We start from the raw sequence: 16,415 nt of genomic DNA, 5'->3' as shown, positions 1-16,415 counted from the left end.
AATTTGTGCAATTTATGTTTTTGCAGATGTTTCGTACAGCTTGTAATTACGCTCTGGTTTTTTACAACTTTCAAAAAGCTGCTCGATCGTGAAAGATCCAGTTATTTTCAAATTGTCATTTCTGGGTAGTCGCACTTAAAAAAAAAATAATTTGAATAATTCAATAATTAGATAATTATTTTTAAGTATGTATCACAGCAATAAAAGACAACTACAACAGTGGTTCATTATTTTTTAACAATTTCAAAGCACTTCTTATACGTATTTATAATAAATGATGAACCACATTCCTAAAACTTCTTTACAATTTCACTCATTTATTTCAAATAAAATATATTAATTTGTCCAGTTGACTATTTCTTCCAACACCATGAATTACGATTCTTATAACATAACCTAGAAGAATGATTAATTATTTAATGTTATCTCTAGATCTACACTCTCACAAAATTTGTGAAAAGTTACTAGTGCTCGACTATCATTTTTACCAGTGTTCACTCATTTTGTGGAAGTAATTTTTAAAGAATTCTAAATGTGCAAACTTCAAAGAAGAAACACTTTTTTACCTTTAACCGTTTGTCTAGGTTAGACAGTAAGAGTAGAAAACTGTCTGATTTAGCTGAAGCTGATTTTGAAGTTCAATGAAAAATTTTTTTCATAACAATTTTATTTTAAAGAGACAAATATCGAGCGATCAAATTAATTTGCAATCGAGTTATCCATAAATCCGAAAACGTATGTCGTTACTTGAACTTCACGCTCTAATAAACACAGCGCGAAACACAGTTTAGGTCTTCGCAGTTGACATTTCGTGTAAACGGGGTTTAAAGTTACAACGAATTAAATTGTATACTCAGGATGAAAATACAACCAATCAGGTGGCTCACTGGATTATGGAGACTCGTTTCTTCGTCACTCGTGCCACAAACTTCCAGCTCGCCCCGTAAAGATTAATTTACTAAGCGCATCACATAAATTACTATTTCAAGCACTAATACTGAAAATTTACCCTAAAAACCCAGCAAATAATTATTTGTTTGGAAAAAAAAAACAAATCAGCATCTCCGTCGTCAAGGAATTGATTCCACAGCTTACGATCTTTTATTGACGAAACCAAATTCCATAATAGAATTAGTCTTAATACAAATGTCGTACGGGAAGTATTTCCCAATGCTCCAACTAATCAGTCCCTCGGCTTCGCCTCGTGCCTGAAATTAGTTGTCGTCCTGGAAAATTTACCTCCCGTACCTACTCTAATGTAAATAACTATTATTATGACAAATCACAATACTGCCAACTAAAATGTCAGATATTCATAGATAGTCCGAATTTGAAACTGTCGTGAATGTTGTACTGATATTTTTATATTTGTTTTTATAACAGTTTAAGTCATGTTTGGAAGACCCTTTCTTACTATTACTCTGGTGCAAGAACTCTATTCTTTCGTTCGAGAATAACATCATAAGTTGCCGACATGAATCATCAGCATCACAAACTTGTAAATGGAAAGAATTAAAATTTGGCAAATTCTTACTGAAGCTAACGTACACCTTCTCTGTGAGTCTTCTAGTTGCTCGCTCACTCTTGGAGCTGGATGAAACAATAATGTAATACATAGAGTTTGAACATTAAAATAAAATGTTGTCAAAAAACAATTAAATCTTCAGCTCTAAACAAAAATTGATCTTTCGAAAAGTGTTGATTTGCAGAAAAGAATAATCACATTATAAAAGGAAAAATTAATATTTTCATTGATTTGTCAGTTGTAGACACATTAGTCAGACTATTAACTAGAATATTTAGTATTGTTTCCAATCGATTATTAGTAGGTAGGCGATGCATGCATGTATGTACTTACAATAACATAAATATTTACTAATTTCGGTAAAAACCGTTATCATCGTCATTATATTACTACTGACACGTTGGTATACATCAAAAGCAGTAATTTAAGATAGAGATGATCAAATAAAGAAAATGTCTGTTGAAGTACAGTAGTAATCAGTCCCTTCCTAATAGTACGAGATCCCACTGCAACATTTCTACGTTCATCTGTTTTTTAATCAAAATAAATGTTTTATAGATAATTATGAATAGAGAGATATGTTTCTGCCGGGTTGCCTATCAAAATATGGCCGCAAGTATTTTTTAATTAAAATTAAATTAATTATTTTTTTCAAAACAGTTTCGTTCACTTGTTTTTTATATAAATTATAATTCATTTCAAAGAGAGATGTGTAAAGAACTTGAAAAGTGAAATTTACTTCAAGAGGGAGTTTATTTAGATTATTTGGTTTGCCACGACATAAGTTAGTATTGAAAATTAATTGCATCGTTTTACTGATCACAAACTTAAATACAAAGGAAGCATTAGTCAATGGAACAAGAATGCGCATCAAGTTTATGCATCGTAATGCTATTGATCGCGAAGTTTTAACTGGAACCGCACGCAATTAGAGAATTTTGAGTCAACGTATAAATTTAACATATTCTTATTTTACCATTTAAATTTCAAAGAACTCAATTTTCAATTATACCTACATTTGTGATGACAATAAATAAGTCTCAAAAACAAACATTCGAAAAAATTGGAATTTTATTGAGCCAGACAGTTTTTGCACGCGGTCAATTTTACGTCGCAGCAAGTAGAGTTCGATCATTCAATGGTTTGAGATTTTATATTTATGAATATAACGGCCAAGGGCATTTAGCAAACGATAAAAGAGTTTTTACAAAAAATTAACTGGAATATGTATTTAGTATTGTAACGGTCCGAATAGGTTCGATAAATTAAGAATTTTAATTTTAAAAATAATTTCAACGAAATATTTTAAATACCGTTCATTTGCGACGGAAATGCTGGTCAGTTGTAAATTTTATTGTTGCTTTGTTCACAAGAGTGGCACCACACTCCTCAAGTGAAATCTGTCAACCTTTCTTTGAAAAATGCAGGTACGCGTCCGGGGCAAAACATAGCCCAAGGGGAACAAGTGTTCAGGGGAAAGGAAGCGTTGCAATAAATTTATTGTAATTACATGTTCGACAATTTGGGTGGTCCAGTTAAAATCAGGGGATAATTGAATTAATGAATTTGATGTTAGCAGGTTTCAAATTGAGAGAACAACAAAATTAATGTTCATTAGGTTAATTTACTTTTTTAGCATTCTCAAATTTGTGGCATATTTGTAATTAAAGGGCGAGAATTGCAAATTAAAAACAGAGCGCTTTATCGTAGAAAAGAACTAGAATCGTTTGCACTTTTAGTTAGAAAAGTAACAAAGCAAAGTAGAAAGGGAGTCGGTAGAAAACACAGAGACCGGGTAACGGTAAAGCCAGGTAGTCGTAGAAATCAGACGTGTGAGTGAGAGAGAGAGAATGAAATTTACGAAGTAATCATTAATTAGAACGGTTTTGGGGAATCAAACCAATGTAGAACAATTTTTAGAAGTAGCAGATCAACGGAATTTAGTTGCATGACATGGCACTTGCGTAACAGCGTTTCAAACCCAATTTAGGTTTCAAATAAGGTTAATTTGTTTCATTTTAATTATGTTTGTTTCATTTTAATTGTGTTTGTTTTATTTTAATTATGTTTGTTGCATTTTAATTATGTTTGTTTCATTTAAATTCTGTTTAATTCTTGGTGCTGATTTTTATTATTGTATAGAGTCGGTAATTCAGTGTTCCTGTTAATTCGGTTTGTCCCATTTTAATTGTGTTTGTTTCTTGATGCTGATTTTTATTATTGTATAGAGTCAGTAATTTAGTGTTCTTTTTCAGAGTTCTAATTCAACAACAAATTATGTATATACGGTCTGGTCCTAACAAAAGTCTAAATTTACATTTAAAATAATGGTGGAAAAACGTAAACTGTAATTTCAAAAGTTTTAGAGATTTCGAAAAGGCGTCGCGATCGGCGTAAAGTAGAACCGAGCTGATTGGTCACGTTGGTCAAGTAGGGGTTGCGAAAGTGGGGTGCGCCAGAAATGATAAAACCGATTGCGGGACGGGAAACAAGGCTTTTGGATTCACTCGGGGTTTGATCTCCAAAGTAGCCGGAGGTACGTTCAGTACTTCCAGCAGCCATTTTGTGACCACGTTCTTTACATTTACAAGGTAAATTATTCCTCTAATTTTTGTACATTATTTGCAGCCGCGATTTAATTAGCCCAACAGCATTTAGTTCTTTATCGTTCTAACGTAAAGATGATATTATTTTCTTGGAGCTTTTGATGACCACGTGACTCTTTAGAATCTTGAATTAAATCCCTTATAGCGAAGTATGTGATCTTCTTGCATTTACCGATTGAGGAAACGTGCTCTTGTCAAGGGGAACCATTATGCAATTATTATAAAACATTTCCATTCATTATTTATGTCTTGGATTCTCGAGTTCGGGAAGCTACCGCCAGTGTCCGTCGCACTCAATTAGCTGTGGTCCGGCATAAGTGCACAAACCGCCATGTCACCCGTAAACGGGACAGTGACCAAACTAGGCCAGCTGACACGTGAAGAGAGGTACCCTTTGGCCCTGTTAGAACCCTTTTTTCCCTTTTATTTTCGACCACCGGAGTAGACCGGGGTGATCTATGAGATTCCAGGGCATCGCGTCGGGTTCAATTTAATTGGGGTAATTGAAATCTAAATCGGATCACATAGTTCGCATCTCCAACTCGTATAATGCTGTTCGCGCCATAAACTCCTATATTTGCCCAGCTTAGTCATTTATTCATGAGTCAGATCTCAATTCGAGGGCCGCGAGTCAAATTTCATTTGGTCAAATTTCCACCAACTTCTGTTATTAAAGTCATTTATTTATTTCTATCATTTGTTGGGACCAAACGCCACCATACTCGATTATTTGTTAAATAAAATTTAAGTGAAGTGTGCGCAATCGTTTTAATTTCATCTTTGAAAACCGTCCAAAGGTACGGCCTCTCATTAGAGCCTAATTAAAAAAAAATGGAAAATAATACACAACGTAGGATCCATAAATATTTCTTTCTCATTGTTTTTGTTTCGTATTTTTCCGCAAAATTTTATCTGAGGGAATGCGGCAACCAACAATACACCAAACGAGGGAGGAAAAAAAAATCATCGAGGAAAAGTCAAGGAAGTCGAAACGTTACAGTATTTTAGCCAATCGATTGGAATACATGATAAATAATTTTATTATTATTTTAAGAAAGCGATATATGCATGTACGAGTATTTACTACTATCGGTGAAGATCATTATCATCATCATTATATTGTTTATGATACGTTAATATCCATACAAAGCAGTCATTTTAGATAAAGAGAAAAAGATTAAAATAAATGATTTGTGTAGAATATTAAGCAGTCCCTTCATAAAATAAAAAGAAAATCAAGGAAAGGACTCGCTTCAGTGGTAAGGTGTCCATGACAGTGGTTCAAGGTTTCAACTTACCTAGTTAGACAATTATTTCGCTACTTGGGAAAAATCTTTGTTGAATTTCCAGTTTCCAGGCAAAATTATTTGTTCCAGTATTCGTTGTATTTTATTGAATCAGAAAGATGAATCGAGTAACTCCCTTCGATGGTAAGTTTTTAAAAACGCTTAGTTATTCATTAGAGATTATAAATTCCAGAGTCTGATGATCCCTTTGTGGGATTGAGAAAAGTATGTTATGAGTTCGGCTACCACAAGTTTACAAAAATTTTGAACGCTTGTATGTGCTTAGCTCATGGCTGTGGTGTGTTGCTCTGTTTCCATTATTTTATAGAGAATTTCAACAAAGATTTGGTTATAAGATATTCACCGTCAATGATCGTTTACATCTTCGTAAGTAAAACATTTAAATCTGTTTCATTGCATTTTTCACTCTGTACAATTGCAACTATAGGTGACGGTAACGATGTTTATCTCCACGGTTCTTGAAAAAAGGGCTCATTATTTGGTCAGCGAACAGAAACGTTTGTTTTGGTCCATCGACAGCGCTGGCCCTCAAGCACGTCTTTTGATTTTGAAGAATGCTTCGCAAATTAATCGTTTCACCTATCTTATTTACGGAATCTCAGCCGCTTGGAGCATTGCCTTGTTACCAGTTTTTGGTAGTCACAATGGTTGCTCGCTGAATACATTTTTGACCGATATTTCGAGTCAAGTTCAAATATTTTATACCATATAACATTTTGTTCAGCACCTTTCTTTATTTACACATCAGTTCGTCACTGTGTCAGCTTGTTTTACACCATACTGCAGTTGTACTTGAACAATGTGTCCGACACGAGAATGAAATATTCAAAAGGTTGTGTTTTTGTATCGATCATCATGTTGTCATAACAAGGTAGAGTGACAACACAAATTCTAGATAGTTATGTTTTTGCAAGAATCATGTTTGTAGGATAACGAAGGAACTAGTGGAAATGGTGAGATCTGTGATGGCATTTTTTTTGCTTCTAGGTGTCCTAAGTTGCATCTCTGCGTTGTACTTCATATCTTCTGTGCGTTTCCTTTAGTTAAAGAACTAGACAACAAATTAAGATGATTTTTAATGTTTCAGATTTATGGAGACGCGAGCAACATTTTAAAAATTCGGTTATGTTTGGCGGTTATGTTTAACGGCGTTGTTGTTGCCACTTTTTCTTACGCTGGTCAGATCCTAATCGACGAAGTATCTAGAAAATTGCACTTTTCTTTATCAACATTAATTGAAATATTTTCAGAGTAGTTGCAGTTTTGACACTTTGGCGAAATGTTCCTGGTACAACTGGAATAAGAGAAACAAGACGGTTTTACACATGTTTTTGCAGATGTTTCGTACAGCTTGTAGCTATGCTCTGGCTTTTTACAACTTTCAAAAAGCCGCTCGATCTTGAAAAATACAGTTACGTCATATTGTCAAATTGTTATTTTTACATTAAATGCGCGTGTTTTTTAATTTCTACACGAAATATAAACAACATTTCGTCTACAACTGTAACTTTTTGAAATATTTAAATTTCATTGAAATTTACCGCGACTACTGAAACGCAGAAAGCTTTACTTCCGCATTCGTAGCAACGCGGTTGTCAACAAACAAAAATTTTAAATTAGCCGCCGATTTTGAGAGACGCGTTCTATTAAACTTCAATACATTTAGTTTTCTGTATGGTTTCGAGATGAGTAACTTACGAAAAAACGTATGGTGTATTTAAAAAAAATTAAGGATACCACAGAAATACCATATTGGCATATTTGGAAGAAAAATCGAAAACGATTAAGTCGTCAACAATGTGATCTAGGTATTCGATGCTTAAGGCTAAGATGTTAATTTAAAGAGGTTTCCGAAATTGTTTTCTTATTTGAAGAGTAGATCTGTTGTAATTGTACAAATTGTAGTAGGTACTAACGTTTATTATTCTATAAATAACAAATTTTGTTTTGGTCGTCGTAGGCTCTTTCTCTTCAAATATATAAAACAGTGCGCGAAACCGTCAGGAACAATGCGCGAAACATCTGTTTCTCGCACTAGTGCGCAAAGCAAGCCATGTTAAAAATGACATGTTTTGTGCAGTCGTAGAAAAAAAATATTTATTCCAAGTACCCGTTAAGCATTGCTACACTAACTTATGGCATACATTTTGTAATTGTACTTGTTATTGTTTCATAAAATCTACAACTTGAATGGATTGGAGTGCACATTAGTAATTAAAAAAAATGTTCTGAACTTTTGTTGTTCACAAATACCCTAGACTAAAATTAAGGATAACAAATTCAAGCCGCACAGACTTGTCAAACCAATAAATTCTTGAACATGTAAATGAACTTTTATTTCAAAAATTCCTTAATATGCTCATCCATTTTGTCTAGCCGATATCTCAAATAATGAGAAAACAAATGTGTTTAGTTCATAATTTAATTTAATTTGGTTCAACGAGAGGCTGTACCTTCGGAAGGTTTTCAGAATTAAAACGATTGAACACACCTCACTTAAATTTTATTGAACAAGAAATCGTTTCTGGTGGTGCTTGGTCCCAACAAATGGTAGAAATAAATAAATGAATTTAATAACAGAAGTTGGTGGACATTTGACTTAAGTAGATTTGACTCGCGGCCCGCGAATTGAGACCTGAATAAATGACTAAGCTGGGCAAATACAGAAGTTTCTGGCACGAACAGCATTATACGAGTTTGAGATGCAAACTATGTGATCCGATTTAGATTTGACTTGTTTCCCCAATGAAATTGAACCCGACGCGATGCCCTGGAATCTCATAGATCACCCTGGTCTACTCCGGTGGTTGAAAATAACAGGGAAAAAGGTGCTAACAGGGCCAAAGGGAACCTCTCTTTACGTGTCAGCTGGCCTAATTTGGTCACTGGCGCCCTTGGGGGTGACGCGGCTAATTTTGGGCTGTTACGCCGGACCACAGCTAATTGAGTGCGACGGACACTGGCGGTAGCTTCCCGAAATCGAGACTCCAAGACACAAATAATGAATGAAAATGTTTTATAGTGATTATATAATAGTTTGCCTTGGCGAAAGCGCGTTTCCCAAATCGGGAAATAATAATGATAATAATGTTTATTCATGCAAATAACTTTACAGTCATAGCGCATGTCAGTAAAAACTCATTTTAATTTTAACAACATTAAAAGGTAAAGGCAAGATGATCACATACTTCGCGATAAAGAATTTAACTCAAGACTCCAAAGAGTCACGTGGTCATCAAATGCTCAAAGAAAATAATATAATCTTTATTTTAACACGATAATGAACAAATGTGTGAATAATTAAACAGCGACTACAATTTAAGTACAAGAATTCGAAAAATAATTTACCTTGTAAATGTAAAGCACGTGGTCATAAAATGGCTGCTGGAGATACCGAACGTACCTCCGGCTACTTTAGAGATCAAACCCCGAGTGAATCAAAAAAGCCATGTTTCCCGTTCCGCATTCGGTTTTATCATTTTTGGCGCACCCCACTTTCGCAACCCCTACTTGCCCAAAAGGACCAATCAGCTCGGTACGACTTTACTTGTTACTTTAGCCAATCGCGACATCTTTGTGATATTTCTAGAACTTTCGATTTAACCGTTTCCATTTTCCAACATAAATTTAAATGTTTAAATTTAGACTTTTGTTAGGACCAGACCGAATGTACATAATTTGTTGTTGAATTAGAACTCTGAAAAAGGACATTACATGACTGACTCTATACAATAATAAACATCAGCATCAAGAAACAAACAGAATTAAAAATGAAACAAATTAACATTATTTAGATACCTAAATTGGGCTTGAAACGCTGTTACGCAAGTGCCATGTCATGCAACTAAATTCCGTTGACCTGCTACTTCTAAAAATGGTTCTACATTGGTTTGATTCCCCAAAACTGTTCTAATTAATAATTAATTCCGTAATTTTCATTTTCTTTCTCTCACTCACACCTCTGATTTCTACGACTACCTCGCTTTACTGTTACCTTATTGTCTGTGTTTTCATCCGACTTCCTTTTTACTTTGTTTTGTTACTTTTCTAACTACAAGAGCAAACGATGGTAGTTATTTTCTACGATAAAGCTCTCTGTTTCTAATTTGCAATTTTCGCCCTTTGATTACAAATATGCAACAAATTTAAGAATGCTAAAAAAAAGTAAATTAACCTAATGAACATTGATTTGGTGGTTCTCTTAATTTGAAACCTGCTAACATCAAATTCATTAATTTAATTATCCCCTGATTTTAACTGGCCTCCCCAAATTGTCGTACGAATAATTTTTTGCAATGTTTCTTTTCCCTTGAAAATCCGTTACTCTGTGTTGCGTTTGGACCGGACGCGTACCTGCATTTTCAAAGAAAGGGCAGCAGATTTCACTTGAGGAATGTGGCACCATTTTTGCCGACAAAGGCATCAATAAAATAACATTTACAACTGGCTAGCATTTGCCCTCCAAAATGAACTGCTTTTAAAATATTTCCTTGAAATTATTTTAAAAATTAAAATTCTTAATTTAGCGAACCTATTTGGACCGTTACAGGAGCCAGGCTCTCCACTCAGTGGTTATCAACAATGCAAACATTGAAAAAATATATACGAGTATGATAAAATGAGGTAAAATAAAATTCTTTGGGAGACATATTTAATGTCATTTATGTAGAAGCACGTGTACAGAAATTCTTCAAATAGTTATACAAGATGTCCCACCTAAGATTTTTAGGTGTTTATATCTTTATTATTTATGAACCAATTTTTGTGAAATTTGGAAGATAGGTATTGTAGGGAATGAAGAGTAAATGACTAGCAATAATAATAGGTAAATTAAAACATGAGTTTTATAAAACTTAATATATTACTTATCATGGAAAATGCAACAACCATAATATAGTGAATATATTTTGATAAAACTTGGTACAGTAATTAGGTGTTAACTAAAGCTAAAATGATGATAATTTGAAGAAAATACCTACCCGTATCTTTTAGATTATTCTTATCCGAACGTGCATTTCTTTTTATTCTTGACGTTCAATTATCATTAATAATAATAACTTCAGTATATCTCAGCATTTAAAGCTATACTACGCCTCCAGTACTAAGACGGGCCCATTAGCAGCACCTAACTCAATTTAAAAGAGGCCGCATTATCGGAATGCGAGAAACGGGGCAATCGCTCATTGTGTGGGACGAAATGTGGCCACTGTGTTACGGTGTTGTCGTGCCTGGTTTGAAGACCAATTTTACTGAAACTTTCACCGTTTTATCTTAGTTAAAATTTCATCAAAATATACTATTTCAGGTTGTTGTATTTTCCATGACAAGCAGGCAGGAGTGCCTGTAAATGACGAGTGCTCTTAAGTTTTATAAAACGAGTTTTTTTAAATTGCATATTAAATACACGTTTAGCACAAATAAAATCAATTTTGGTAATTTAGTGACAGTTGGTGACACAGTTTTTTTTCAATCGATTACAATACATAATTAATGATTTTATTATTATTTTAAGGACGTGATATCTAAATGCATGTACGAGTATTTAGTACTATCGGTGTAGATCATTATCATCATCATCATCACCATTATAGTGCTATTGAGACGTTAATATCTATCTAAAGCAGTCATTTAAGATAAAGAGAATAAAATAAACAAAAACATCTGTTGATGTACAATATTAATCAGTTGCTTCCTCACGTATAAAAGAGAATTAAGAACTCACTTCAGTGGTAAACTGTCCATGGCAGTGATTCAACGTTTCAAATTTCCTAATTAGACAATTATTTCGCTACTTGTGAAAAATATTTGTCGAATTTGCAATTTTAGAGATTACCATCCTGGCAAAATTATTTGTGGGAAGATTCGTCGTATTTTACTGAATCAGAAAGATGAATCGAGTAACTCCTTTCGATGGTAAGTTTTTCACAAAACTTAGTTATTCATTAGAGATGATAAATTCCAGAGTCAGATGATCCCTTTGTGGGATTGAAAAAAGTATTTTATGAGTTCGGTTACCACAACTTTACTAAGATTTTAAATGCTTGTTTGAGCTTAGTTAGTTGCTGTGGTATGTTGCTCTGTTTTCATTATTTTATAGAGAATTTCAACAAAGATTTGGTTATAAGATATTCACCGTCAATGATCGTTTACATCTACGTAAGTACAAATTTTTAATCTGCTTCATTGCATCTTTCCGTTGTACAATTGCCACTACAGATGACGACAACGATGTTTATCTCCATGGTTCTTGAAAAAAGGGCTCATCATTTGGTCAGCGAACAGAAACGGCTGTTTTGGTCCATCGACAGCGCTGGCCCTCAAGCACGTCTTTTGATTTTGAAGAATGCTTCACAAATTAATCGCTTCACCTATCTTATTTACGCAATTTCAGCTGCTTGGAGCATTGTCTTGTTACCAGTTTTTGGCAGTCACAGAGAATGGTTGCTAGCTGAATACGTTTTTGACCGATATTTCGGGTCAAGTTCAAATATTTTATACTATATGACATTTTCTTTTGCACCTTTTATTATTTACACATCAGTTCGTCACTGTGCAAGCTTGTTTTACACCATATTGCAGTTGTACTTGCAAATGTTTTTGATCAATCAACACATTTTGCAAATTTGTGATGACAAGACCGTTCTTGAGGAATTGACGTTTGAACAACGTGTCCGACACGAGAACGAAACATTCAAAAAGTTGTGTTTTTGTATCGATCATCATGTTGTGATAACAAGGTTGAGTGACAACACAAATTCTAGATAGTTAAATCTTTGCAAAAATTATGTTTGTAGGTTAACAAAGGAACTAGTGGAAATGGTGAGATCTGTGATCGCATTTTTTTTGCTTTTAGGTGTCCTAATTTGTATTTCTGCCTTGTACTTCGTATCTTATGTGCGTTTCATTTAGTTAGAGAACTAGACAACAGATTAGGATGATTGCTAATGTTTCAGATTTATGCAGACGCGAGCAACATTTTGAAGATTCGGTTATGTTTCGGGACTATCTTTAACGTTGTTGTTGTTGCCACTTTTTCTCACGCTGGGCAGATGTTAATCGATGAGGTGAATAAAACATCGAGGCTTTCTTTAACAACCTTAATTGAAATATTTTCAGAGTAGTTGCAATTTTGACACTTTGTCGAAATGTTCCTGGTACAATTGGAATAAGAGAAACAAGACGGTTTTACACATTTTCATGACAAATTGCTTAAAACCGTTTGCGATCACTTTCGCTGGAATAGTTTTGGACTATAAAATGGCAATTGCAGTAAGGAAATATTTATAGGTAAATCTGCGCTAATTTGTAAAATTTATGTTTTTACAGATGTTTCGTACAGCTTGTAGTTATGCTCTTGTTTTCTACAACTTTCAAAAAGCCGCTCGATCTTGAAAGATCCAGTTACGTCATATTGTCGAATTGTTATTTCTGGATAGTTGTATGTACTTTAAAAATATGTTGAATAATTCAATAATTCAGTAATGAGATAGTTATGTTAATGTATGTACCACTGCGCGAGAATAACAACAGTGGTGCATAATTTTTTAACAGTGTCAAAACACTTCTTATTGAAAATATGTCATGTGTATATTATTTGACGAGCTAATAATAAGTCACGCGTGTAATTTATGACTAGCATAATGTATCTACAGTTACGTAAATAATAAACGTATAAGATCTGTAACTTATGATAAATCACAAGTGACTTATAAGTCACGGGTGTAATTTATGACTAGCATAATATATCTATAGTTACGTAAATAATAAACGTATTATTTAATGGTCGTAGATAAAAGATATTTATTCAAAGTTCCTGTTAAGCATTGCTACACGTATAGCCTAATTTTTGTAATTTACTAACTTGCTATTATTTTATAAGATCTACACCTTTATTGGGTTGGAGTGCACGTTAGTAATAAAAAAATATGTTTTGAACTTCTTTAATTGTAGACTAATATTAAGAATTACAAATTCAAGCCACACAGAATTGTCAAACCAATAAACTGTCAAACTTCTCAGTCTTCTTTCATTTCAAAACTTCTTTAACATGCTCCTCTATCTGGTCTAGCAGATACTTGACAGCTCACATGCTTTTCCACACTGTCAACATTCGAAATAAATTAGTTAACGCTACGCCACACAGGCACCATGGTTTCCAAGCCGATGTTTTTCTGTTTGAAGCTAATATTTGGCACCGTATATTTAGGTCTCATTATAAAATAAGGCGATAGAATCTTACAATGGTTTATGGCTTGTCCGTAAAGATGTCCTAATAGTGGAGTAAAATTACATATCTAGCTCGCTTATTTCTGAGGGTAGGTGATTCCAAGGTATAACTAAATGAGACCTATACTATCTTGTAGAGGACATTTTGGGGCATAAGGAATGGCCATCTAAAACTTTTTTTAATAGGAGCGAACTTTGAAAACGGCCTTTATACGTAGTTGAGGTGTAGTCCGAAAAACTACGTTTCTCGTAACATTTAACGTTGTGTTAATTCAACCATTGAAGCTATAATTATGATTGTCTGTATATTTGTAGTAAAAAGTACAGCGCTTCCAATAGTGAATCGGAAATTTCGCAAGTATCGATAGTTTTGAAAAAAATAATTAATAAATTTAGATTAATCAAAAATGCGCATCGTAAACTTCACTCTGCTGGGACCTATGTGAAATGTTGAAAATTTCGATACACATGTAGCGAGTCAAATGTAACTAAGATATTGTAAAAGTTTTTAAAAAAGAATTAAGTCAGTAGCCCGTATACTTTTTGAGAAAATAATTTTTTTTTCGACGAGTGAACGCGCCGGGCGGCTCCTGGCAGGCAGATATAACCCAGCACGCGTATTTAGTCGTCTATCGATGTAGGGATTGTAGCAGTCTAAAAACAATAATTGTAAAATTTTGAGTAGGTAAATTTTTTGTATTTTTGCTAAAATTTATCTATTTTAAATGTTCTCTTCGTCATCTTCATTCTCATATACCTAAACAAGAAACATTGTTGTGACATTTTTTGCAAGAACAATCTGCAGCATTTTAAGCCTTCCTTCATGCACATGCATTTATTATTTTGGCATCATTGGTCTATGCAAAAAATGTTCATCAGTTTTCTAATGTCATTAGGTATGGGATCCATTGTAGCTAAAACACGTTGTAAAATGCCCTTGTTTAGATTGGGAGATTTTAAATTGTATTAAATCAACCCAACACTACAAAACGCACTAGAATACATTAATTAGAGCATACGTTCATGACAAAAATGTTATAAACTGCTTGAAGGATATATTTCAAATTTTACGTGCGTTAGCTACTTCTTGCTCTACGTAGAATTTAATGAATTTTATGTCAACCAATCTCTCGCTGGACAAACTATACATGACTACACAACGATATACGTAATTGATCAATGCATCTAAAATTTGAGTGAAGTATGTACATAATAATAATTATTTTTTAATGTTAATACCTTAGCACATGTTAACCAAAAGCATTATCTGTTGGTGGCAATATTTTAGCAGACTTATTGGGGGTTGTAGTCAGTAGTTGGTTTAATATGTTAATGGTCTCAGTTTTATTTTTTAAAAAAGCCAGTGTGAATTTAGTAGAAATTTTAACGCCTCGGTCATAGTCATCGAGTTTAACTTCCCTAACTCTTTAAATATTTTTAGAAGGACATTGTATGCTGTTTTTTTTTACCGATTTTAAAACGTTAAAAATGCATCGCTGGTAACACTTGCAAATTTAATTTTCAAGTAGGTACTGTTACGTTATAAATTACGCTCCCGAAACTGGGCAACCCTGTTACCGGTTACAAATCCGGAATGTTCAGGGGTATAACGAACAAGTCGTGGCTTCGACTCGGTTTACAATGCGAACCACGAGAAACGCCGACTGAAGCTGAAAAATTGGTGAGAACAGCCCGGAGTACGGGAAATGATACACAATCTTCCAACTAATCGTTTATTCAGATGTCAACAATGAAAATAATGATATAATGAAAAAGAACAACTACGAAGCCTGACTAGCCCTATGGCGTGTACAAAATTGAATAACCCTAACTCCTCGGAGGGTCCTCCGGGTCCCAGATATTCAACGAACGAGTACCGGCGAAACAGTAAAAAAAAATCCCTTCTTTAGCGAAGGAGGAAGGCCGACTGATCCTACGTAACGTCGCTATTCGGCTACGCCGCCCGCATAAGCGGAAAGGTCCTCCAAGTCTTCCTTCGCTCCAAAAAAAAAATTGAAGTTAAGATGTTTTTCTCCGGTGAAGAACCACGCGCAAAAAAATGTTCGGTGAGCGCGATACACAATTCCTGGCGAGGTCACTCACGGATTGATAATCGTTCGTGAATATAAAAACCCGACGGACTTGATAAGGAAATTTTTTCTTAAGTTAGTACGATTAATGAAATGACGCGCCTTATGACAAAACTGCAACTTTAACAGTGGAACAAATTATAAATCCTAAACGCGATATACAAATTAAATGAATTAGATAGAACTTTTCACCCGTCGAAATAATGAGTGACAATGGAAATTTGACTATAGTTAAATACAAACGCTCAATTAGTTCGACGGAGTGACAAAATACAACCGAAAACTTTGAGAAGCTGCGGCCTGTAAAAATTGGGGTGTCACCACTGCTCCGGACTTGCTGGTGGGTAGATCCGGCACCTTCCGGTGAGTCCGGGGACGACCTGGACTGACAGGACTCGACGAGATCCTGATCCGCAAAAGCGTTCGGTTTGGAACCTTCCGTAGTGAAGTCCTTGATCCGCTTGGCGATGTGGGCGGTGGTACTTTGACGAATCGTCTCAAACGGCCCTCGTGAACTCCACTACGTCGTCTCGTCAGCCCTGCAAATTCACTCGATCACTGTCCCTTTGACTCTCCCCAGGCACTCACAACACCACCGGCAAAAGGTCGTGAAAAAAAACCCTCTTCCGTCTCTGGTTCCCCCGATTTATAGCTTCCACCC

The 16,415-nt window shown here is 34.6% G+C and overlaps 1 protein-coding gene across 1 annotated transcript; it reads left to right on the top strand.

Annotated features, from left to right (window-relative positions):
• The first annotated feature begins 11,083 nt into the window (after positions 1–11,083).
• LOC138128835 (uncharacterized) lies at positions 11,084–13,434 on the top strand. Its single transcript, XM_069045037.1, has 7 exons — positions 11,084–11,351; positions 11,401–11,594; positions 11,655–12,175; positions 12,233–12,332; positions 12,392–12,502; positions 12,555–12,707; positions 12,765–13,434. Exons 1-7 carry the CDS (start codon positions 11,327–11,329, stop codon positions 12,828–12,830), a joined length of 1,170 nt encoding a protein of 389 aa, XP_068901138.1. The 5' UTR covers positions 11,084–11,326; the 3' UTR covers positions 12,831–13,434.
• The last annotated feature ends 2,981 nt before the right edge of the window (positions 13,435–16,415 follow it).

Source organism: Tenebrio molitor, chromosome 4 (assembly GCF_963966145.1).
Source record: "Tenebrio molitor chromosome 4, icTenMoli1.1, whole genome shotgun sequence".
In the NCBI taxonomy this organism is placed as follows: Eukaryota; Metazoa; Arthropoda; class Insecta; order Coleoptera; family Tenebrionidae; genus Tenebrio; species Tenebrio molitor.
The sequence above is the reverse complement of the archived record's forward strand: the minus strand, read 5'-3'. Positions and strand labels throughout refer to the sequence as shown.

What these genes read in the sequence shown, in the direction of transcription:
- LOC138128835 (XM_069045037.1), top strand. Translation starts at nt 11,327, where the DNA reads ATGAATCGAGTAACTCCTTTCGATG. An exon ending in CATCATGTTGTGATAACAAG is followed by an intron (nt 12,176 to 12,232) that starts GTTGAGTGACAA and finishes TTATGTTTGTAG; the next exon opens with GTTAACAAAGGAACTAGTGG. An exon ending in ACTATAAAATGGCAATTGCA is followed by an intron (nt 12,708 to 12,764) that starts GTAAGGAAATAT and finishes ATGTTTTTACAG; the next exon opens with ATGTTTCGTACAGCTTGTAG.